The 18969-nt window shown below is 45.5% G+C and overlaps 1 protein-coding gene across 4 annotated transcripts in view; it reads right to left on the reverse strand.

The window, feature by feature from the left end:
• The window catches only part of cacna1c (calcium channel, voltage-dependent, L type, alpha 1C subunit), a 184721-nt gene that overhangs the window by 18944 nt on the left and 146808 nt on the right, over positions 1-18969 (reverse strand). For 3 of the 4 annotated variants that reach the window (XM_029247299.1, XM_018729988.2, XM_018729987.2), the window contains exons 10-29: positions 14319-14409; positions 11980-12006; positions 11047-11207; positions 10590-10815; positions 8468-8669; positions 7757-7877; positions 7049-7163; positions 6721-6841; positions 6393-6462; positions 5828-5960; positions 5470-5599; positions 5046-5105; positions 4644-4750; positions 4306-4393; positions 4104-4211; positions 3955-4007; positions 3526-3672; positions 3140-3341; positions 2513-2671; positions 2068-2178 (exon numbers count right to left, since the gene is read on the reverse strand). In XM_029247299.1, the coding sequence (XP_029103132.1) occupies positions 2068-2178; positions 2513-2671; positions 3140-3341; positions 3526-3672; positions 3955-4007; positions 4104-4211; positions 4306-4393; positions 4644-4750; positions 5046-5105; positions 5470-5599; positions 5828-5960; positions 6393-6462; positions 6721-6841; positions 7049-7163; positions 7757-7877; positions 8468-8669; positions 10590-10815; positions 11047-11207; positions 11980-12006; positions 14319-14409 (2432 nt within the window). The remainder of the gene's footprint in view (positions 1-2067; positions 2179-2512; positions 2672-3139; positions 3342-3525; positions 3673-3954; positions 4008-4103; positions 4212-4305; positions 4394-4643; positions 4751-5045; positions 5106-5469; positions 5600-5827; positions 5961-6392; positions 6463-6720; positions 6842-7048; positions 7164-7756; positions 7878-8467; positions 8670-10589; positions 10816-11046; positions 11208-11979; positions 12007-14318; positions 14410-18969) is intronic. The other variant, XM_029247298.1, reaches the window with a different exon arrangement.

The raw sequence follows: 18969 nt of genomic DNA on the forward strand, positions 1-18969 counted from the left end.
CCAAAGCATGAAATGTTAAAGATATATTGAATTGGTGACATTGTTGCCCCAGAGGAAGGAATTGTGGATAATTCCTACCTAAATACTTGTGTATAATCCCTATAAAGAGTGGCTGACGGCTGGACAAAGCTCAGTACAGAAAGCTTTGTTCTGTATTCAAATGGCCTTGTGAAACGCAGCACGGGAGGGAGAGGGTTGAGTGGGGTCATCAGGTGTTAAATTCTAGCTCTCAAACTGCCACCCCAAAGAGCAAAGGGGTAGTGGGAGAGGGGTTTGAATGGGAGGAGCCAAGAGATGTGGGTGGGAGAACTTCAGTGAGGCTGTCCACTCCTTTCCAATGGCTGATAATGGTCTTTCAGAGTGATGAGGAAAGTGAGTAGACACTCTCTAGTGGTGGACACGTTGGACACAATGGCAAAGTTCTGAAGAACTGACACGTTTCCTGACCAAGGAATGGCTATTTATGCTAACAAAACCCAGGACCCAAAATACACAGCCACACATAAATAAGAACAGATGAAAGAGAGGGAGAGAGAGAGAGAGTGAGAAAAATAGAGATTATGCAACTTCTGATCCAGCTGAAAATCCCATTAACGCCAATCATCGCTCACATATTGACATTTGCACCACTATTTGTTCTTGCCCTTGCAGTTTTAGCACAATTAATACTAAGCATAACAAGCATCAGAAAAAGACAGTCATTTTTGTCCGGACAGGTAAAATGTGTGACGGCAAAGCACTGGTGTAGAAGCATGCCGTAATGAGCGTTTATCCAAGTGAACTGCCATGCACCGAATCTGAAAGAAAGTGGAGAGGAAGGGTCATGCTGCGAAGAGAAGAAAATCGAAAAAACTTTAGGATTGCAGCTTCACACTACGCCCTCTAACAGCAGATTTATTGTTATCCTCACAGGTCCTGCAATGTTGAAAGCATCTGGTACGGTTACTCTTTTTAGACTGTAGTGGTACCTTAGCAGGTGAGAAACAAATCATAGTAAAAGCATGGAAGAAGAAAAAAGACAAAGAAGAAGGAAAGAACAGAGTTATGACAAAGAAGGAAAAAGGCTCAAAATGCTGTGGGTCTACAAAACAAACAGTACAAGTTTACTTTGGGGGAAAAAAGGATGTCTTCATGGAAAGCTAATTCATTATTGCTGAGGAACCAGGCTTGTCTCACAACTCCCCAACAGAGCCAGTGTTGGGTGCAGCCAAGAGAAGGCGGCTGTGTCTTTGGGCTTATTTATTGGGCTTTGGTAAATGAGATTAAACAGAAAGGGGTCGACCCAGAGCATTTGGCAGCCAAAGCAGTGTGGCAAAGTCACAGAGAGGTCTCCTTGTCAAACAATGAGAAGCACACCATTATCAGTCTCTCAGGACACATCAGAGTGACCTGCTGGGGAAACATTTTACTGCAAGTGTGTACAGATGTTAGACTACTGCCATCCTTAACACATAATCCATCTTAAAAGCAAAACATTTACGAAAATGCTGAGAGGCAAGGCATTTTATACAGTCTCGGTAAAGCTGATTTGGGTGCGACGCCCTGATAAAAACGCAAGACAACAATCTCCCCCACAAAAAACACAATCCTGTCATATTTATTACAGCAATAATATTTTAATCTAATGCCACAGACATCTATTTGATACAACAGAGAATTGTACTGGAGTTCCAAGACAAACTGGCAGCAACTCAGCTGGAACAAAAAAGAACTGGCTAATTATGACATGACAATTTCGGTAGCACAGGACCTTGAACCAAGCCACAGGCAAACTCTGCCAGAGTGTAGGCTGCAATTTTTAGTCTTTTCAAGCTCATTATGTCAACGAAATCATGACCTTATGAGAATCATGTAGTTTGCTGCAAGTTTATTTTGGGCTGATCCTAGTTCCCATGTGACAATCATGCTGTAAAAAGCATGCTAAAGTCATTATACTGACAAGAAAACATGCAAATGTGCTATAAATAAAATAATGAGCATAAATTTGATAATTCAGACAACACATCCTGTGGTACAGGATGTGAAGGGGTAGGTAAGGGCTGTCATGCAGTGGGTATGGCTACGTACCCGAGGCTTGAAGGCGATGAGCTTGAGGATCATTTCCACAGTGAAGAGGCCAGTGAAGAGCATGTTCAGCACGTTCATGGCCTTGTTGAAGGATCCAGACTGGCCGTGATGCTGCATAACAGAGGACATAGTTGAACTTCCCAAGCAGACTGGCAGTATCACCATCTCAAACACCATAGTTGTCAGAGAGGTCTCTAAACTCAAAATAAAAATGTTGGACACACTCCATCAGTTCTCATGGAGATCTAAGCCAAATGGTACAACTTGTTCCAGAACATGTAACTGATGAGATGCTTACAGTAATTCGCATAAATCTGTGTGTGAAATACAGCCCCACATGTATGTCCAGGACAGACGAGGGCAACGGCATTTTTTAAGATACAGTTCCTCTACAGCAGTCTCTTTACAGGGTTTCAAGAGGCAGCAGGATGTTCTTACTTCTTACCTGCATGGCCAGACAGATGGTGTTGAGCAGAATGAGGATGAACATCAGGTATTCGAAGTAGGTGGAATTCACCACATACCACACTTTATACTGGTAGGGGTTCTTGGGAATGTACCTTCGTAGTGGGCGAGCTTTCAGTGCATACTCCACACACTGGCGCTGAGTCATGAGAGAGACACACACACGTATAAGACCAAACACAAAAACACACACACCACACGTTTTAAAGAATCAGACACAGATACAGATGTATTCATAAGGATGTTTGTACAAAAACCCACATGTATCAGTGTCTAACCATACCTGAAAACACATTGAAATTAAAGTGGAATCAATACTACGTTGTTTAAGGACAAATATTTTATGTTAGGGGGGTGCGGTGGCGCAGTGGGTTGGACTGGGTCCTGCTCTCTAGTGGGTCTAGGGTTCGAGTCCCGCTTGGGGTGCCTTGCGACGGACTGGCGTCCTGTCCTGGGTGTGTCCCCTCCCCCTCCAGCCTTACGCCCTGAGTTGTCGGGTTAGGCTCCAGTTCCCCGTGACCCCGTATGGGACAAGCGGTTCAGAAAGTGTGTGTGTGTGTGTATATATATATTTTATGTTAAAAATTAATATTAGCTGAATTCTCACCTGGTTCTTATCTAGCTCACAGTTCTTGTACTCCTGCTCGCCCTGCTCCTGAAATGTGACGATGACGAAACCCACAAAGATGTTCATCATGAAGAAGGCGATGATGATGATGTAGATGATGAAGAAGATGGAGATCACAACGCGATAGTTGTAGATGGGTCCAATGTCTTCCGCATGAGAGTCTATAGCCCTGTACAGCAGCCTGTGGGAAGAGGAAGAAGTGAAGTGAAAGCCAGGAACACTGTACTGACGAGTTCCAGGTTCAGTCTCCAGAAGTGTTTGTGGTTGTAGAACTGAATAAGACATATGAGCTACCATCACCTTGGTAAATATACTTTAGTAAGTGAAAATGCCATGTCCTCGGTGGAAAACGTCCAGTCACATACCCTGGCCAACCCTCAAAGGTGGAGACTGCGAAGAGTGCCATCATGCCTTGAAGCACATCATCAAAGTTGAAGTCACTGTTCTCCCAGAGCCGTTGAGACTTCTCAGGTTTGGCTACATCTCCATCTTTGTAGAGGATGTAGGAACCCCTGTGAGGCACACACAGAGTATTTTTCAGTACATTGTCTTTTGAAACAGTCCTTCATTCCTCTAAATATACACAGGTCAACACAAAGACATGTTGACAAACACTGAGTTAAAACAGTCACACTGTCAAACAGAGATGGAAGTAAGCAGACACACAGGAAGAAGAACAGAAGAATAAACAGGCAGAGAGATCGATCCTCCAAACGATCAACGCTGAAGCAGACAGGGAGAGTGAAGGACAATCAGACAGATGGAAGGAGGGATGGACAGACATACAGACTCACTTGCATTCAGCTTCTGTCTGTTTGGAGTTGTCAGTGCAGCTGTAAAACTTGCCCTGTTTACGGAAAGAATACATAACATACGAGAATTAGAAAAATATGCAAAGTACTGGCATTCACATTTGTTGCAGGCTCAGAATGTATTCCCTCACCTTGAAGAGCTGCACTCCGATGCAGGCAAACATGAACTGTAAGAGGGAGGTGACGATCACTATGTTCCCGATGGTGCGGATCGCCACAAAGACACACTGGACCACGTGCTGCAGACACCAGCAGGAACATTGGTTGGCATGAAGGTAACAGTTGAAAGTGTCTCCACTGAGAAAGGCCACAGAAGAAAGGGGACAAGCTCACCTTGAGGCCCTTGGCTCGGTTGATCGCCCTCAGTGGCCTCAGCACTCGCAGTACCCTGAGGATCTTCACTACATTAATGGCACTTGATCTGGGCATGGAAGGGAATAAATTGTGCAGCACTGATGATGAGGATATAGCAGACATTATTCTATTAGAAAAGACACTGACAAGATTTATGAGGAAGCGAATCCATGCTGTCCATGGCTGGTCACAGTGTTGTCCTGAAGGATACCCCGGAAGACAACATCTTGCAAATTGCTATCGGCCAGCTGGGGTTTGGCAAGGCAATGAGACCCCAAACAAAGCATCAGCCTCAGGGTGAGAAGGAGAACACTCACTGGATCCCAGAGGAGATGAGGGACACGCTAACCACCACCAGATCCAGGATGTTGAAGTAGTTGCGGCAGAAGGAGCCTTTGTGGAGGAATGCTCCATAAGCTGTCATCTGCACACAAAGAAAAGCATCAACATCAGTAGACACAATCTGGTGAAGTCGCAACCACACAAGCTAACCTGTACTTTATTTTCTCTTGGAAATGGAGACAAAGCAAAGCTTTTTTGCTTCATAAAGTATTTATTTGGATAGTAAGCCTGTGGTTTGTTTGTGAATTAGGCCAAAATTGATCCGTGTACTGTAAAACATTCAAACCTTTAGTCTTGAACCCATGATGAAATGCCTACTCTAGGATCATGCTCACAGCAAGGTGAGTCAAAATCCAGGATGGAACAACAGATTGTACCTTCAAGATGATCTCGATCGTGAACAGTCCTGTAAAGACGTAATCGGCATAGCCCAGTATCTGTGAGCCATGGAGGTATAAACACAAGAGTTAAACTTTTCAAACACAGATGATGATAAACAGAATCTGAAAACCAGAATGTGGAAAATCATAACTACTTTCATATTTGTTATGGTAACATTTTCTTTAGAGTTCACTATGGTGTACAAATATCTAAGTCTGAGTAATTACAGTATGAATGTAAGGCCTGATGAACCGTTGCACAGGATGGCTGCTCTCCAGCACTCTGTAATTGTTAAAAATCATTCATTGATTATATATGAAATTAAGTGTCTCATTAGTCCTTGCTTGGCCATCATGGCAAATATAAGAGACCTAGAGAGATAGAGACTGTGGAAACAGAAGGGACAACTTGAGGATGAACCTTATTCCTGAAGGAATCATTCTTCACAGGGTCTTCAGCAGCCAATGAGATGCTGCTCAGTAGAATGAAGAACAAGATGAGGTTTGTGAAGATGTTGTGGTTGACAATTTTGTGGCACAAAACCCTGAACCTTAGAGTGAGAGAAAAAAGGCATCATAGAAAAGTCTATCAAAACTCATCCTAAGGGTACAATAATTATTCTCATGTCAGTAACACTGAACTAATCCCATATTTGTTATCTTCAGCTCTTCTGTGTTTTACAGAAACAATAACTATCAGTCCTGACTGTTACCACTCACATAACTGTAAACTGAACCAGCTCTAGCCCTGTAGTCTATTACATCTTGTGAAGACTTACTTGTTGGTGTGGCTGAAGATGAAGAAGGCCCGAGCCTCAGGCATGGGGACAGCCTTCTCCTTCAGCTGGATGTCTGAGAGTGGCCGGGGACGGGGCCCCACTGGCATCTCTGGCTCCTCATCATCTTCCTCTCCTGCAATAAGAGGAAGTTGGAAGAAAGATGAAGACCCTTTCACAATAAAGTAAGGACATATATTGTGTAATATACTGAGAGAATTTCAATGGCTTCGCATACTCCACACTATTTTACATAGAAATTTAAAATGATATAAAGAAGATCCAATCGGGTCTTAAACTGCAATGAGAATACATAAGGAATCTAATGAGTATCTAATAACTAAGGAAGAATATTAAAAACAGTACATATTTAAACTGTGAATACTTTAAAGTACAAAGTGCAGGAAAAAGAGGAACATATAAGATAAACTTAAGCAGAATAGAAGAGAATAGAATTACAAAGCCAAATTATTTTCGTAGGTTTTCCTCCGCTACAGTGTTTTTGACTTGCATCTCATTCCATCTGCCCTTTAAATGGCTTTGCTTCTTAGCAAATGTATAACACTACCTGGGAAATCATTTGCAGGATATGGATTCTTTTCTTCATTCTCATCCCCTTGGAATTCATCAATGTTAATCTGAAAGATAAGGTACACAGCAGCAAAGTCTTTAAAACTAGTCACAGCCATTACAGCCTTGATAGCTAGTTATGAATTCAGAGCTCCAAAGAAAGACAGCGTTCATAATCAAAATATTTATATTTTTGAGCTGGAAAAAAATGTAGATAATTTTTTTTTTTTAATATTTATGTAAGATCCTTTTTATTGTCACTTTCCATTTCTGTAAGAAAAAGCTTCAGTGCACCAAACTACTGCATATTTGTCACTCAAGCTTACCTTGGTTGCAGTTGGTGTCTCACCATCTGAGGTAATGGATCTCAACTCAATTTTCTCTTCTTTCTGTTCCTCCTCTATTGGCTGTTTCTCGTTGTCCTGCCGCTTTTCTGGACTAGCAGTTCTTAGCAGAAGAAGGACAGAAAAGACAAGAAAGTTTGTTCAAAAAGATACCGCAATAACCAACCAACCAATGTCAACAACTGTTTGTCCATAGCAGGATCACGGTCACTCTAAGTGGGACTCAAACCCCTGACTTGCCGTGCCACCACGTCCCCGATACTGCCATTATGCATATTATAATGTGCTTGTTTAAGGTGGTTGGAGTTACCTTGCCAGCTTCTTCCTTTCTTTCTCTTCCTCTTCCTCCTTCTGAGCCGATGTCAAACTTTCTGCATCCGCAAGATTGTCTACAGCGATGGCCAAGAAGACATTCAGCAGGATGTCTGTTTAGCGCAGCTGTTAGGGAAGCACACGCTGTGCAGGTCAGAGACGGTGTAAAGTTTGGGGATCGCAAACAGCAGGTCATCTGTTTGGTGACATGAAACACACATTTTGTCGACAACACACCAAAGGAACAATCATTTAAGAGAGGACAGGTCAATTAGCAATGAAACTCTGCAGGAACCCGAGAAGCATGTGAAGTTTAAAGGACATGGTGTTAACTGGCACAGACCCTTCACCTCTTGCTTCACCTTTCTTACCTGTCAGCTCATTGACAGTAACACACATTGTGAGAGAATCAAGGTGAACCTCTTTCTCCCCCTCCTTTCCCTTTAATTCTTTGCCATGCCTCTCTCTAATTTTAACTTGCTTATTTTTTTCTTCCTCTAACTCCTCTTGTCCCGTTTTTCTCTCCAGGAACGCTTGTACGTCTGACCAAAAAGAAATGTTACTACTCCCAAAGGCTTCCTCTTGGTTTCCAGATCACCTCCTCTCTTAAGCCATGGTTCACATTCAGATTGTAATCCAGCAACCTCAAAAAGGCCAATTCCCCACCATGACCCTAACCTAAAGATGGAAATCACCAGAAGGATACAGTTCCCGCAAATGAAGAGGATGATGAAGTAGATGCAGACAAGCATGCCTGGGAATGAGGGGCCACCATATGCCATGATGCCATCATACATTACTGAATTCCAGTCCTCGCCTGTCAGGATCTGGAGAAAAGAAGCACATCTTTGTCACTGAGTAGCAAGGTAGTGTTTGCTCACACCACATACCTGACACAGTGCCTACACCACAAAGGAGATGTCCTGGGCAGAACAGCATGTATTTACATTTGTTCATTTAGCAGATGCTTTTCTCCAAAGCAACATCCAATGAACTCTATGTAGTGTTATCAGCCCACACAGCTTATTCACCAAAGTAATTTACACTGCTAGATACATTGCTTACAATGGGTCACTCATCCATACATCAGTGGAACACACTCTCTCTCTCTCTCTCTCTCTCTCTGTCACTCACACACTATGGGTGAACCTGAACAGCATGTATTTGGACTGTGGGAGGAAACCCACACACGCACAGGGAGAACACACAAACTCCACACAGACTGAGTGGGAATCGAACCCATGTCCCCTCACACCACCCAGGCAGTGTAAGACAGCAGCGCTACTCACTGTGCCACTGTGCTGCCCTATTTCATAATTCTCCAGGATAACTTGCTGAATATTACAAACTGTGATATGTCAACAGAGCTGCTTCATTAGGCACGCTGGCCACGTTCCCCCTCAACGACACGGGGTACCTGGAAGACGGTGAGCAACGACTGTGGGAAGTTGTCGAAGGTGCTGCGGCGGGTCTCATCGAAGTTGAACTTTCCTCCAAACAGCTGCATGCCCAGCAGGGAGAATATAATGATGAAGAGGAAGAGCAGCAACAGCAGGGAGGCAATAGAGCGCACTGAGTTGAGCAGGGAGGCCACCAGGTTGCTTAGGGAGTTCCAGTACCTGTGCAAAAGAGAGTGGAGGCAGTGTTTGGGTAAGACAGATGAGACAACGAATTTGGACTATGTTACCCATGATGCACAGTAGCTACACTGGCACTCGCCTTGCATCGGAGGCAGTTTTCCAGTAGGAACTGATCACCTGTATCTTTCAGCATACCACGATGAGCACTCCCTCCTGGAATACTGCCTACATGAGCCTTGCGGCACAACGTGCGCCACATCTGAAGAAAGCCCGAACACATTCAATCAAAATCAACGACTCACGTCTGAATTTGCTTCCATGGAAAACGCAGGAAGAAAATGTTGAGGAAAATGAAAGTCCAGCAGGCAAAAGCTTTGCCCGTTTGTAAGAATTTGCATGTTGCAGGTTTTCAGCCTTTCGACCTCGGCTAAGAACCTCATGGCAAAACAGACCCCAAGAATTCATGTGTAGGACACTTCGCTTTCAAGTGTAGTAAAGGTGAATGCCAGAGAAGCAATGCTGTGCACAGGGCTGACAGAAAACCTCCCGTGGCTTGCGGCAGGGGGTTCTGTAGGAGGGCGATCCTGCATTCAGGTAAAATCCATGCTGAATAAAGGACAGGTGAAACCGACTCACTCCAGCTGGTTACAAGGGATACAATAGTGGACGAAGCAACAGGCACTCTGCTTTGGAAACTCACTGAAGGAAGAAGACAAGACAAGAGGTGTGAGAGAGGGGAGCCCCCCAGCACATCGAACCCCTCTCTGACCCTTATAACACCAGCCACAAGTCACAAGTCACAAACACAGCACATATGATTCCTCCAAGAGGACAGAACATCGTTATAGTGGGTTTCATTCAGTCATCCGCAGCACATACAATTAGGCAAATTCCAAAATTCTCTTGTAATGTTAAACAAATTCATGTGAACATTTAAAGAGGTACAATTTTGATGGTTTTCATATGGTGGATATTTCAGTTTTGGAGATGAGGGTGTTCTGAAAACTTCTAGTTTTTGTGTGAAGATGTTTAATCTCAAAGACTCCAGGTGCAGTACATTCCCTATGTGAGAACATTTAAAACTGCTGGATAAAAGTCATGATGTCTTCTGTCAGGGGTTTGAACTAAACACAGAGGGCGGCTGAAATAAATGTTACAGACACAGTGGGATGAAGGCTGGAAGAAGCCCAGGCCTGCTGTGTGACACCTGCTAATGAACTTGAGAAAGAGCATGTTCTCCCACTGACTGAGGTTTGAAGATGCAGTAATTAAAAAAAAAAGAAAAAAAAAAAGTACTGTACTGTACTGATCGACGACACAGATCCTGCAATCCGTGAGCCATGGTGATGGATCTGAGTTTGTGAGAGATTAAACCTCATTCCACAGCAGAATTCACAAAAAAAGCTGAACCTCTTTTCCAATATTTCACCTGTCCAGCTTCTGAACCCTTATTTTGCATTTGAAAAACAAACTGCAGCACCATGACGTAAATGTAGCACTAACGTGTGGTTAGAGAAATCTCTGGTGCCAGTGTTGCAGAGCAAGGTTTCCCAAGGCTCTCCATAGGGTGGGCTCCCTAGGGACTTCCTGCTATTCCACTGGCACCCCTGCTTCAGCTAATCGGGTGATGCCCAGACCACATGTTACCTAAATAATTCATACCCAAGGAACTGGTGGGTACTGGCACCCCAAAGTGAGGTTTGGCCACAACTGGTTTAGAACGAAAGACAACCTGCTGCCGGCAGGAACACGACGACATGTGAAAAGGACCACGCAGCGACTATTCTGCTGCTGTGATACTGTAACCCAAGTAGTCCTGAGAACTGAAGGCTGTCCTTGACAGTGACGACTGTTTGTTATTATTTTGTGATAAAGCATCAGTGATGTGGTGAAGCCACTGGACTGGTGATGGGATCACAGCGACAGCGTACAGAGGTAGAGTGGGCAGACAAGGCGTACCTGGTGATCTTGAAGATGCGCAGCAGACGCACACAGCGGAGCACGGAGATGCCAAGTGGCGACATAATCTTGGTCTCCACTAGAATGGTCTCCAGAATGCCACCGCACACCACAAAGCTGTCAAAGCGGTTGAAGAGCGACACGAAATAGGCCTGCAGACCCAGGCTGTACATCTTCAGCAGCATCTCGCCAGTGAACAGCGCCAGCAGCACCTTGTTGGCGATGTCTTGAAGACCAGAGCAGACACAATTACACACTCTGGACCTCTCAACTCACAATGCAGAGAAAGAACAGTCAGAATAATAAGCTTTTAGCCCAGATTCGTTTTGCTGTGCACGTTTGCTTATGCTTGTTCATGTTATGAATTTTCAGTGAAACCATATGTAACCGAAAGGCTTCCCCTCTTCACTTTCTCAGCCGCAGCGGATCGAACCCCTCCCCTTGGACTTGGCCGCACCTTGCACGTCCGTCAGCCACTGGGGCTGTTTGTGGTGCTCGGAGGCGATGGTGAGTGTGTTCAGGAAGACCAGGAAGATCACCAGCCAGTAGAACAAGTTGGACTTGACAGCCGCACGGCACTTCCGCCGGAACAGACGGTTCCAGCGCCGCGAGTAGCGGCTGTCCGGAGAGAGAGAGCGCAGGAGAGATACGGGGCACAAGTGGGAAAAGCTTAATTAGAAGACATTTTCACCGACCTCTAAGACAAGATGTACGTTAAAGTCAAATTACTTTAAGAAGAGGGGATGGATACGGGAGATGTTCGTAGCCAAATTTATTATGGCTGTGTCATTTTCAAAAATTTCTAAACGTATTCTTTCAACTAATTTGGAACTGGAACACTTTCCCTACGGAAAATGCTGCTCGGATTAAGAAATACGAAGGAAAAATATCGGTATCTTAGCAGTACTAATGGAACCTTTATTTGACAGGACTTCATCCTGAAATGAGAATAACTACCACTTAATGCAGTTAAGAGCAGGGATACGGCACAAATTCATCTGGGATGGTTAGCAGGAGCTATTCAACTGGTCAAGAAAGCAAGGTCACGGAGCACCAACGGCCAACCCGACCACGCCTTACCATCACCACTTCTGCTGCGAACCCCTACAATGGCAAGCCCCTGAGTGAGACCCTTCCTGAACATCTGCAGTCACAGAAACACTCAGTGTTTTGCCACTAGCATGCTGTGCTTGCAAGGCAGCAGAGCGCACACACACACACATACGCACACGCACGTGTACGCGCACGCACACGCACACACACACACACACACACACACACAAACAAACCTGCATCCTTGCATACACACGGACGACATGGCACGAGACACACGAGGACAGCAGAGATCACGTGGCAGAACTTGGGGTCACCTCTGACATGATGTACTAACCTGAATTTGGATTTGGAGATCCTATTTCTGGAACAAAAAACAGAATGGATTATACATACCAAACAGGACATGACATCATGGGAGACGTCGTGTCAGAGAGCAGACAGCAAACAGTATGTCAACAGTGACCGGAAATGGTAGCAGTAGTACAGGGGAAGAGTTGTGCTGCGTCAGGGTGAGTGTAAACACGGGCAGAGCACTGGATCACTTTTAATATTTTCTTCCCATCTATATACACATTTAAACAAGACTATTTCCAAAATTTGGATAGCTTTTTTTTTTAAACTTGGTTTGCTGGTGCGACATCTTATTAATAGGCTCGTTGTGTGTTGGGAATGAACACAACGCATTTTGGGCAGTGCTTTTTGTGTCAGTTGCTCACCTCCGGTTCCTCATTAGCATCACTCCCCCTGTGGGGAGCCATAGGAGACCTCATTAACTTGTGCCTAGGTCACCCGACAAGGGTGGAAGGTCACCCACAGTACAAGTGCGAAGAATGAACTCTTACTGCGTACGCATGCAACCAGTCCCCTTTCTCCGTTTGTGTGCGTGACTAATACGATAGCTAGGACAGGTGCGCTTCACAAAAAGGACACCTGTGATACCAGTGGCAGTAACACTCCGGATGGGGGCGTTGCTGTAGACATGTCAGCGGCATATTATACAAATAATATGGGTGCGTGTGCATGTGTGTGTGTGTATGGGTGCATATACCACCATAGGCTGAGTTAGAAAAATGTCACACAACACATACACATATACACACACACACACACACACACACACACACACACACATATATAGATATACACAGTCTCACACATGGCATGCAAAAAAGCTCTCCGAAAAAAGCTGAGCCAAACAAGAGCCATCAAAATCCTGTGTGGCTCTGGACTGGATCTCCAGTGCAACATGTACAACACGTACAGTGAGCTGCTGATCATCAAAATACCCATCATTCATTTCTAATGGAAGGCAATGGAAGAACACTTCCTTCTGAGCTTGCACGCATACACACACCTCATGCTCTTGATGGAAGGAAGGGCTGCATACAGTCCAGGGCTCAAAGCTGGGAAGAGTGAGTGTAAGCAAAACGCATGATACACAGCCCACACCCAAACAGCACTATAAACTCAAATGATTAGATGGTTAAGATACAATGACATTCGTAGGTTCATCAGCTTTTGATATGCCCATAGATCGCTGTGTGGGACTGTGCACATGTGATACTGTGTGTTTGACTGCGCCATGGGCCAAATGCAGTGAGCTTATGTTCTGCTTCATCCTGCAAACATTAAAGCGAACGGAGAAGCAGATGTGAGCCATGGTTGCAGGTTTTGGACTTGTGCTGAAATCATCTCAGCTTCTGCACCACGTTTCAAAACAAAGGGCAAACCTCAACATTCCCTGGCGTGTTCTGGCATGCAACAGGATGACTGGTGATGAGTCTTTCCTGACAGTGACGTGACTAAGCAACCCCCCTTTCCAGCCAATGACTGCCACCACTGTGAACACTCCAGCAACCTGCACTTTTGAAGGCCTGCAGTTGTGAAAATCCCGTGGACCTTCCTAGACGTACAATGACCCATCACACCCTGATCCATCACACCCAGTGCTTACAGGTTCACCTGTTACCAGTATGTCTGGCTGCAGCTCGTAAACAAGTGACAGAAACAGAAGCACAAAGGGGAGAACAGAAAACAGCATGGCTGTTGGTGCATCACATTTAATGTGCACAGAAAGGTCAGGAAGGGCACCCGCTGAGGTCAGGGGGAGTGGGCGGGTCCAAGTCACAGTAGCACATCCGGTGCCGGCCGGCAGTCGCCTTAGTCATCTCAGTCAACGTAGACTTAATTACATGAAAGATGCTTTGTAAATAAAGTCTAAATCATATCAAAAGGACTTTGAACATGACAGATGTGGAGGAGAGGCTTGTGTGTGGGGGTGAGCGATATTCTTACAGTCGTCAGTCTTATACGCTGGCACTGTAGGATTATGTTAAGATAATCACCAGTAATGATTTAATAAACCAATTAATCAGTTTGGTTGCCTGCCTTTGAGCTGTTACTGCTGGAGGAGTGAAAAGCAATCGAGGGGAAAGGGAAAGAGAGAGGGCGCAAAAAGGAGAACTGAAAAGGAAAGAGCATATTAGAAGTTTTTTAATTGTTTTTTTTTAATAGAGGAAAAAAAAATCCGATTACACCTCTATGATTTAAGTGCTATTGAGAGAAAGCCTTGAGTAGAAAGGAGGAGAGAGACAGCCTGGAGACCAGTGTGGTAATAAAAAGGTGTGAGAGGAGAAAAAGAAGCAGGTGGGGGCAGCTGGGGGCGAGACTTACGCCAGACGGGTGCAGCAGGTCTCTCCCTCCATGTCCCCAGCTGGAGCGTTGTCAGTGTTGACCGACTCGTTCTCGCTGGCAGGCATGCTCACTGTTGGTGGAGCAGCACAGAAAGGGGATGGGGAACAACAGCACAGATGAATTACGAGGGCCTTGCCACGAAAACAAAGCCCCCTTCACAAGCTGGTTATTACTTTGACCCTTCCATTATGGCTCACATGGCTCCCTCTGCATCATAAGCAGCTATTACTGTCAAAAAGCATGAAAACAAAAAACAAAACGATTTAATTTCATTCTTTTGAATTGTTCCGGAACTTTATGCAGAATTTTATGCAGTTAATGCTCTTGGGAGAACTTCCGTCGGCTCATCGAGAGACTACGGGGCTTGATTCGAAGCTCCGGAGTAGGTCGAGATTTCAAAAAAAAAAAAAAAAAAAAAAATCTGGTGATTACGAAAGTTATTACTTCAAACTGGTAAAAGTAATAAAGAATTAACACGAAGTGAATGTGAGAAGGCAAAACACAAGAGCAGTCATCTTCCAGGAAATGGCAGTTGTGTTGCAGATGCCAAAAGGAAGAGGTGGGAACCAAAGAAAACCCATTTGGACCACATGAATTTGGCTTCCCTTCGTGTTCTTTTATAGTGCTACTATAGTCTGTGTTTCAGGTGCTACTCAGAAGCATCTATCAAAGAACGTTTCATGCAATACTATACCAAACAAGGTACAGTATGGTAAAGCCGCTTTCCATTCAGCAAAACTGATATTAAATAAGAAATAAAAAGGCCTTCAAAACATTAATAAACAATTATGAACAACGAAACAAAGAAATAATATTTTCTAAAAATCGAACTAAATCAGGCTATAGAAGCATTTTCATCGAGCCTGATACTGTAACCATTCCCGGTGGAAAACAGAAAAAACCAAGAGCAGAACTCTGGCCCGGATGCATGCAGGACAGGATCCAGAAGACACAGCATGCTTCGGTAGTACCGTGTTCTGGCCGCAGCAGAGATCACGGACAGCGAGGCCCTCATGCCGTCTTCCTCATTCTCCAATTACATGTGGAAAGGAGGAATCTGCCCACAGCTTCTTTTCTTAAATGTGTGTTCTGCGCACAGCCGCTGAGCCCATATGCGTTAGCACTGGTGTGGGACTCATCACAAAGAACGTCTGCAAGAACATGGTTTTCACCATACCAAACTGCGAGCCGGCCTTTCGAGCCGCTTGTCTGAAAGGTTTCGGGTATTCCTGGTTCATGTACCAACGCATATAGTGTCCCCGCACTAGTCCTAGTGTCAGAGGACACGAAAGCACTAATGCGCACGTGGCCGTGCACTTCACGGGCAAACTTTCGACAGGAAAGAGTCGGGAATAGTGTACGATTTTTAAAAATAAATGTGAATTACGGGGGGGCGTAAGGCTGGAGGGGGAGGAGACACACCCAGGATGGGACGCCAGTCCGTCGCAAGGCACCCCAAGCCTGTGTGTGTGTGTCTCTTTGAGAGTCAGTGTCTTGAAATGGTAAGAGCTGAACTTTAATTCCATCGTTAATATACATTAAATGGCTTTATATAGAGGGGGGTGCGGTGGTGCAGTGGGTTGGACCGGGTCCTGCTCTCCAGTGGGTCTGGGGTTCGAGTCCCGCTTGGGGTGCCTTGCGACGGACTGGCGTCCCGTCCTGGGTGTGTCCCCTCCCCCTCCGGCCTTACGCCCTGTGTTGCCGGGTAGGCTCCAGCTCCCCGCGACCCCATATGGGACAAGCGGTTCAGAAAATTGTGTGTGTGTGTGTGTGTGTGTGTGGCTTTATATATATATAAAAAATCTCAGCACCTGTGTGAATATTTGTCCCCACAACCCCAGAAAAAAACTTTTTTTTTAGAAAGATACTGTCTCATGACGCTCAAAAAATGTGACAAATCTTCCCGTGTTGCCTTTTATTTCCAGGTCCAATGGCCTTTTTCCGCCTCCCCAACTACACTTTCAAGAACAAATATCTCCAGAGGCAAACAACATTAAATATACGCCCCTTGTCAAAGTGAACTAGTTTAATCTCTATTATTAGTAGCTGTAAAGATTAACAGCGATCAGTGCTGGGATTTGTTCGGAAGGAAAGGTTGGGCTGCAGCACAGAGGCGAGCGGAGGGGAAGGAACAGGAAAGCGCAGCCGAAGCCGACAGATTGGCGCGGAAGATTAAGGCGCCCGCTTGCGTATCTCAGGTTCCCGCTGAACCGACTGCGCTCGCTGTGGGGACAGCAAGTGACAACAAAGGCGAATTTTCAGGATTAGTGTTCTGTAATTAAACAGAACGCGTGGACCTAGTAAGCAAAACAAGGGAGCATTTGCGTTGAAATGAAGCGACGGGAAGTCAGTACCCCCGAAACCCAAAGTCTGCTGCGGGAAAAGTTAGTGCTGAGACCACATGCAGCAGACTAATAAAGGAAAGCAGCTCAGCCATCAATGGAAAGTCTGCATTTCTTGACCTGAGCTTGTGAAAAGAGAAGCCTAAAGGTGCAATTTGGCAGGAAGGGGAAGAGCAGTGATTTATGAGGAAATGACGGACACGACGGTGTTGTCGATGGAAGCAAGGCTGGCCCTATTGATCACCCTGAAGGAGGCCACATCGATCCCTCTCATTGCCTGGGTTCAGCTTCTGCTGAGAGAGCAACACCATGGTCCAAAACCATGTCTCCCTGCGCTTTAGCACCCTTGGATTAAAAACACGCCACCATGTATGGCTCATACTAGATCCCACGCGTTACTATGGGACGTTTCCACATATCTTTGCGGAGCCAAGTGTGAATCTGATTCAGGTTAGGACTACTAGAGAGCTTCTTTCTCCACGATCACCTGTAATAAGCGACGGAGTATGACATCAGCATCTGAAACATCTGGTATCACTGGGGTTCGTTTCTTTTAATAACGTTTTTTATTTTTTTGTCTGACAAATCACCAATGCAAGACTGCCATGCGTCTGTATGTGCTCTGCAACCGCGACACCATCCAGTCCGATGCATCAGTCCAGTTCAGCAAAAAACACAAAATGACCAAGGTTAAAATATCTGGAGGATGGAGGAAACATGCACATTGTCCAGATATTTAGAGCAACTCAAACAGACGTCCCTCCTCCTTGGTAATATTCAGAATATCAGTTCGTCATGCACATAACTATTCAGAATATTCTTTCAGAGCATTACAAGTTTAAAAGCTGAACACAAAAAGAGTTGTTCTTTTCACTGTAGGGACCCAATGAGAGGCTTTCAGCTCTGTGGAGGGTAAATAATATTGGTGGGGGGTGGAGGTTTGGGGGGTGGAGGTTTGGGGGGGCGCTAGCCATGCAGACGCACACGCCTTACGAAGGATCGCGGCTTTTCTCTTCACCGCTCCACGGATGTACTGTAAACGGTGACTCTTCCCTGGAAACAGAGAGTACCTCTGAAAACGCGTGTACACTTGGAGCCAGGAATACATGTGCACACACACACACACACACACAATACTTAAAATACAAAAGACATATAGTGACACGCATGTAAAATTACACCCACGGACAATCACACGCAAACTTTGAATGCAGGAACCTGCAACATACTATACGTGGCTGAAAATGAAAGCCCCGTCTTGTCTGACATCGAGGACGAAACCGAAAATAACTCGAAAACCAAGAATTTGAGCGAATCCCCAGAAAAGACCGCTCACACTCATTCCAGTTGGATGCCAGCTGGAGATCCTGCAACCCAACGAAATGCGTAATGCCACACATTTTTTTTTTTTCTTGGCCTCTCATTAAAATTCGGAGAAATTTACCCGGTTACATTTTTTTTGACGTTCGAGATACATCGGTGGCTGGTCGCTGACGCTCGACGGGGTCGACGGCTGGCAAAAGCCTCGTGAATCATTAGACCTCCATTAAAACAAAATAGACAAACAACACCTGGCGGTTGTAACTGAGATGCGGCAATGCAAACAAACAGAGTGGAGTGGTGGAATCCCATGATGCACGGCGTCAGGAAAGAGAGGCGCAGATTGCTGGGCGGATCAGCGGCAGCTGTCGTCCTCGCCGCTCCGGTCGCAGGCCGTAAGCCCACGGAGGCACCGTGGAGACGGTAAGGAAGCGGCGTGGGGCGCCATCCCCGGAAGGCCAGTTAAGCCACGAGCACCTCGGCTGGACGGCCGCAAGAGCCCAGCCGGGGGCGCAAAGTGACAACCTCGAGTAAACGCTTTCACCGCCGCCTCGGGGTTCCTTCTCGGACGAACAGAACCGTTATTAGCACTGAATGCATGTGTCCGATATCGAGGAAGGAAATGACATGAAAAGAAAAAGAAAGTTCTGGGATAAGAACACGTCCCTGCCGAGGTTCAGCTCGGAGGAGAGGTGCAGTAATAGCCAGCTCAGGTTAGGCCCTGGTGTGAGAGGATGTAACAGCGGACACACACACACACACACACACACACACATGCCGACACCCTACAAAGAGCGACAAGCCCAAGATCACAGGGAGTCACAGGACAGCTGACGGGAGCCAAAAAACACCACAATGAACCGCATCACTTCACACTAGCAATACGTGCGCTCACACCCGCTCACACCCGCTCACACCCGCACACACAGCACAGGGCATTTACCATGAGTCTCACTGGAGTGACTAAA

The sequence above is a fragment of the Scleropages formosus genome, chromosome 21 (assembly GCF_900964775.1).
Source record: "Scleropages formosus chromosome 21, fSclFor1.1, whole genome shotgun sequence".
In the NCBI taxonomy this organism is placed as follows: Eukaryota; Metazoa; Chordata; class Actinopteri; order Osteoglossiformes; family Osteoglossidae; genus Scleropages; species Scleropages formosus.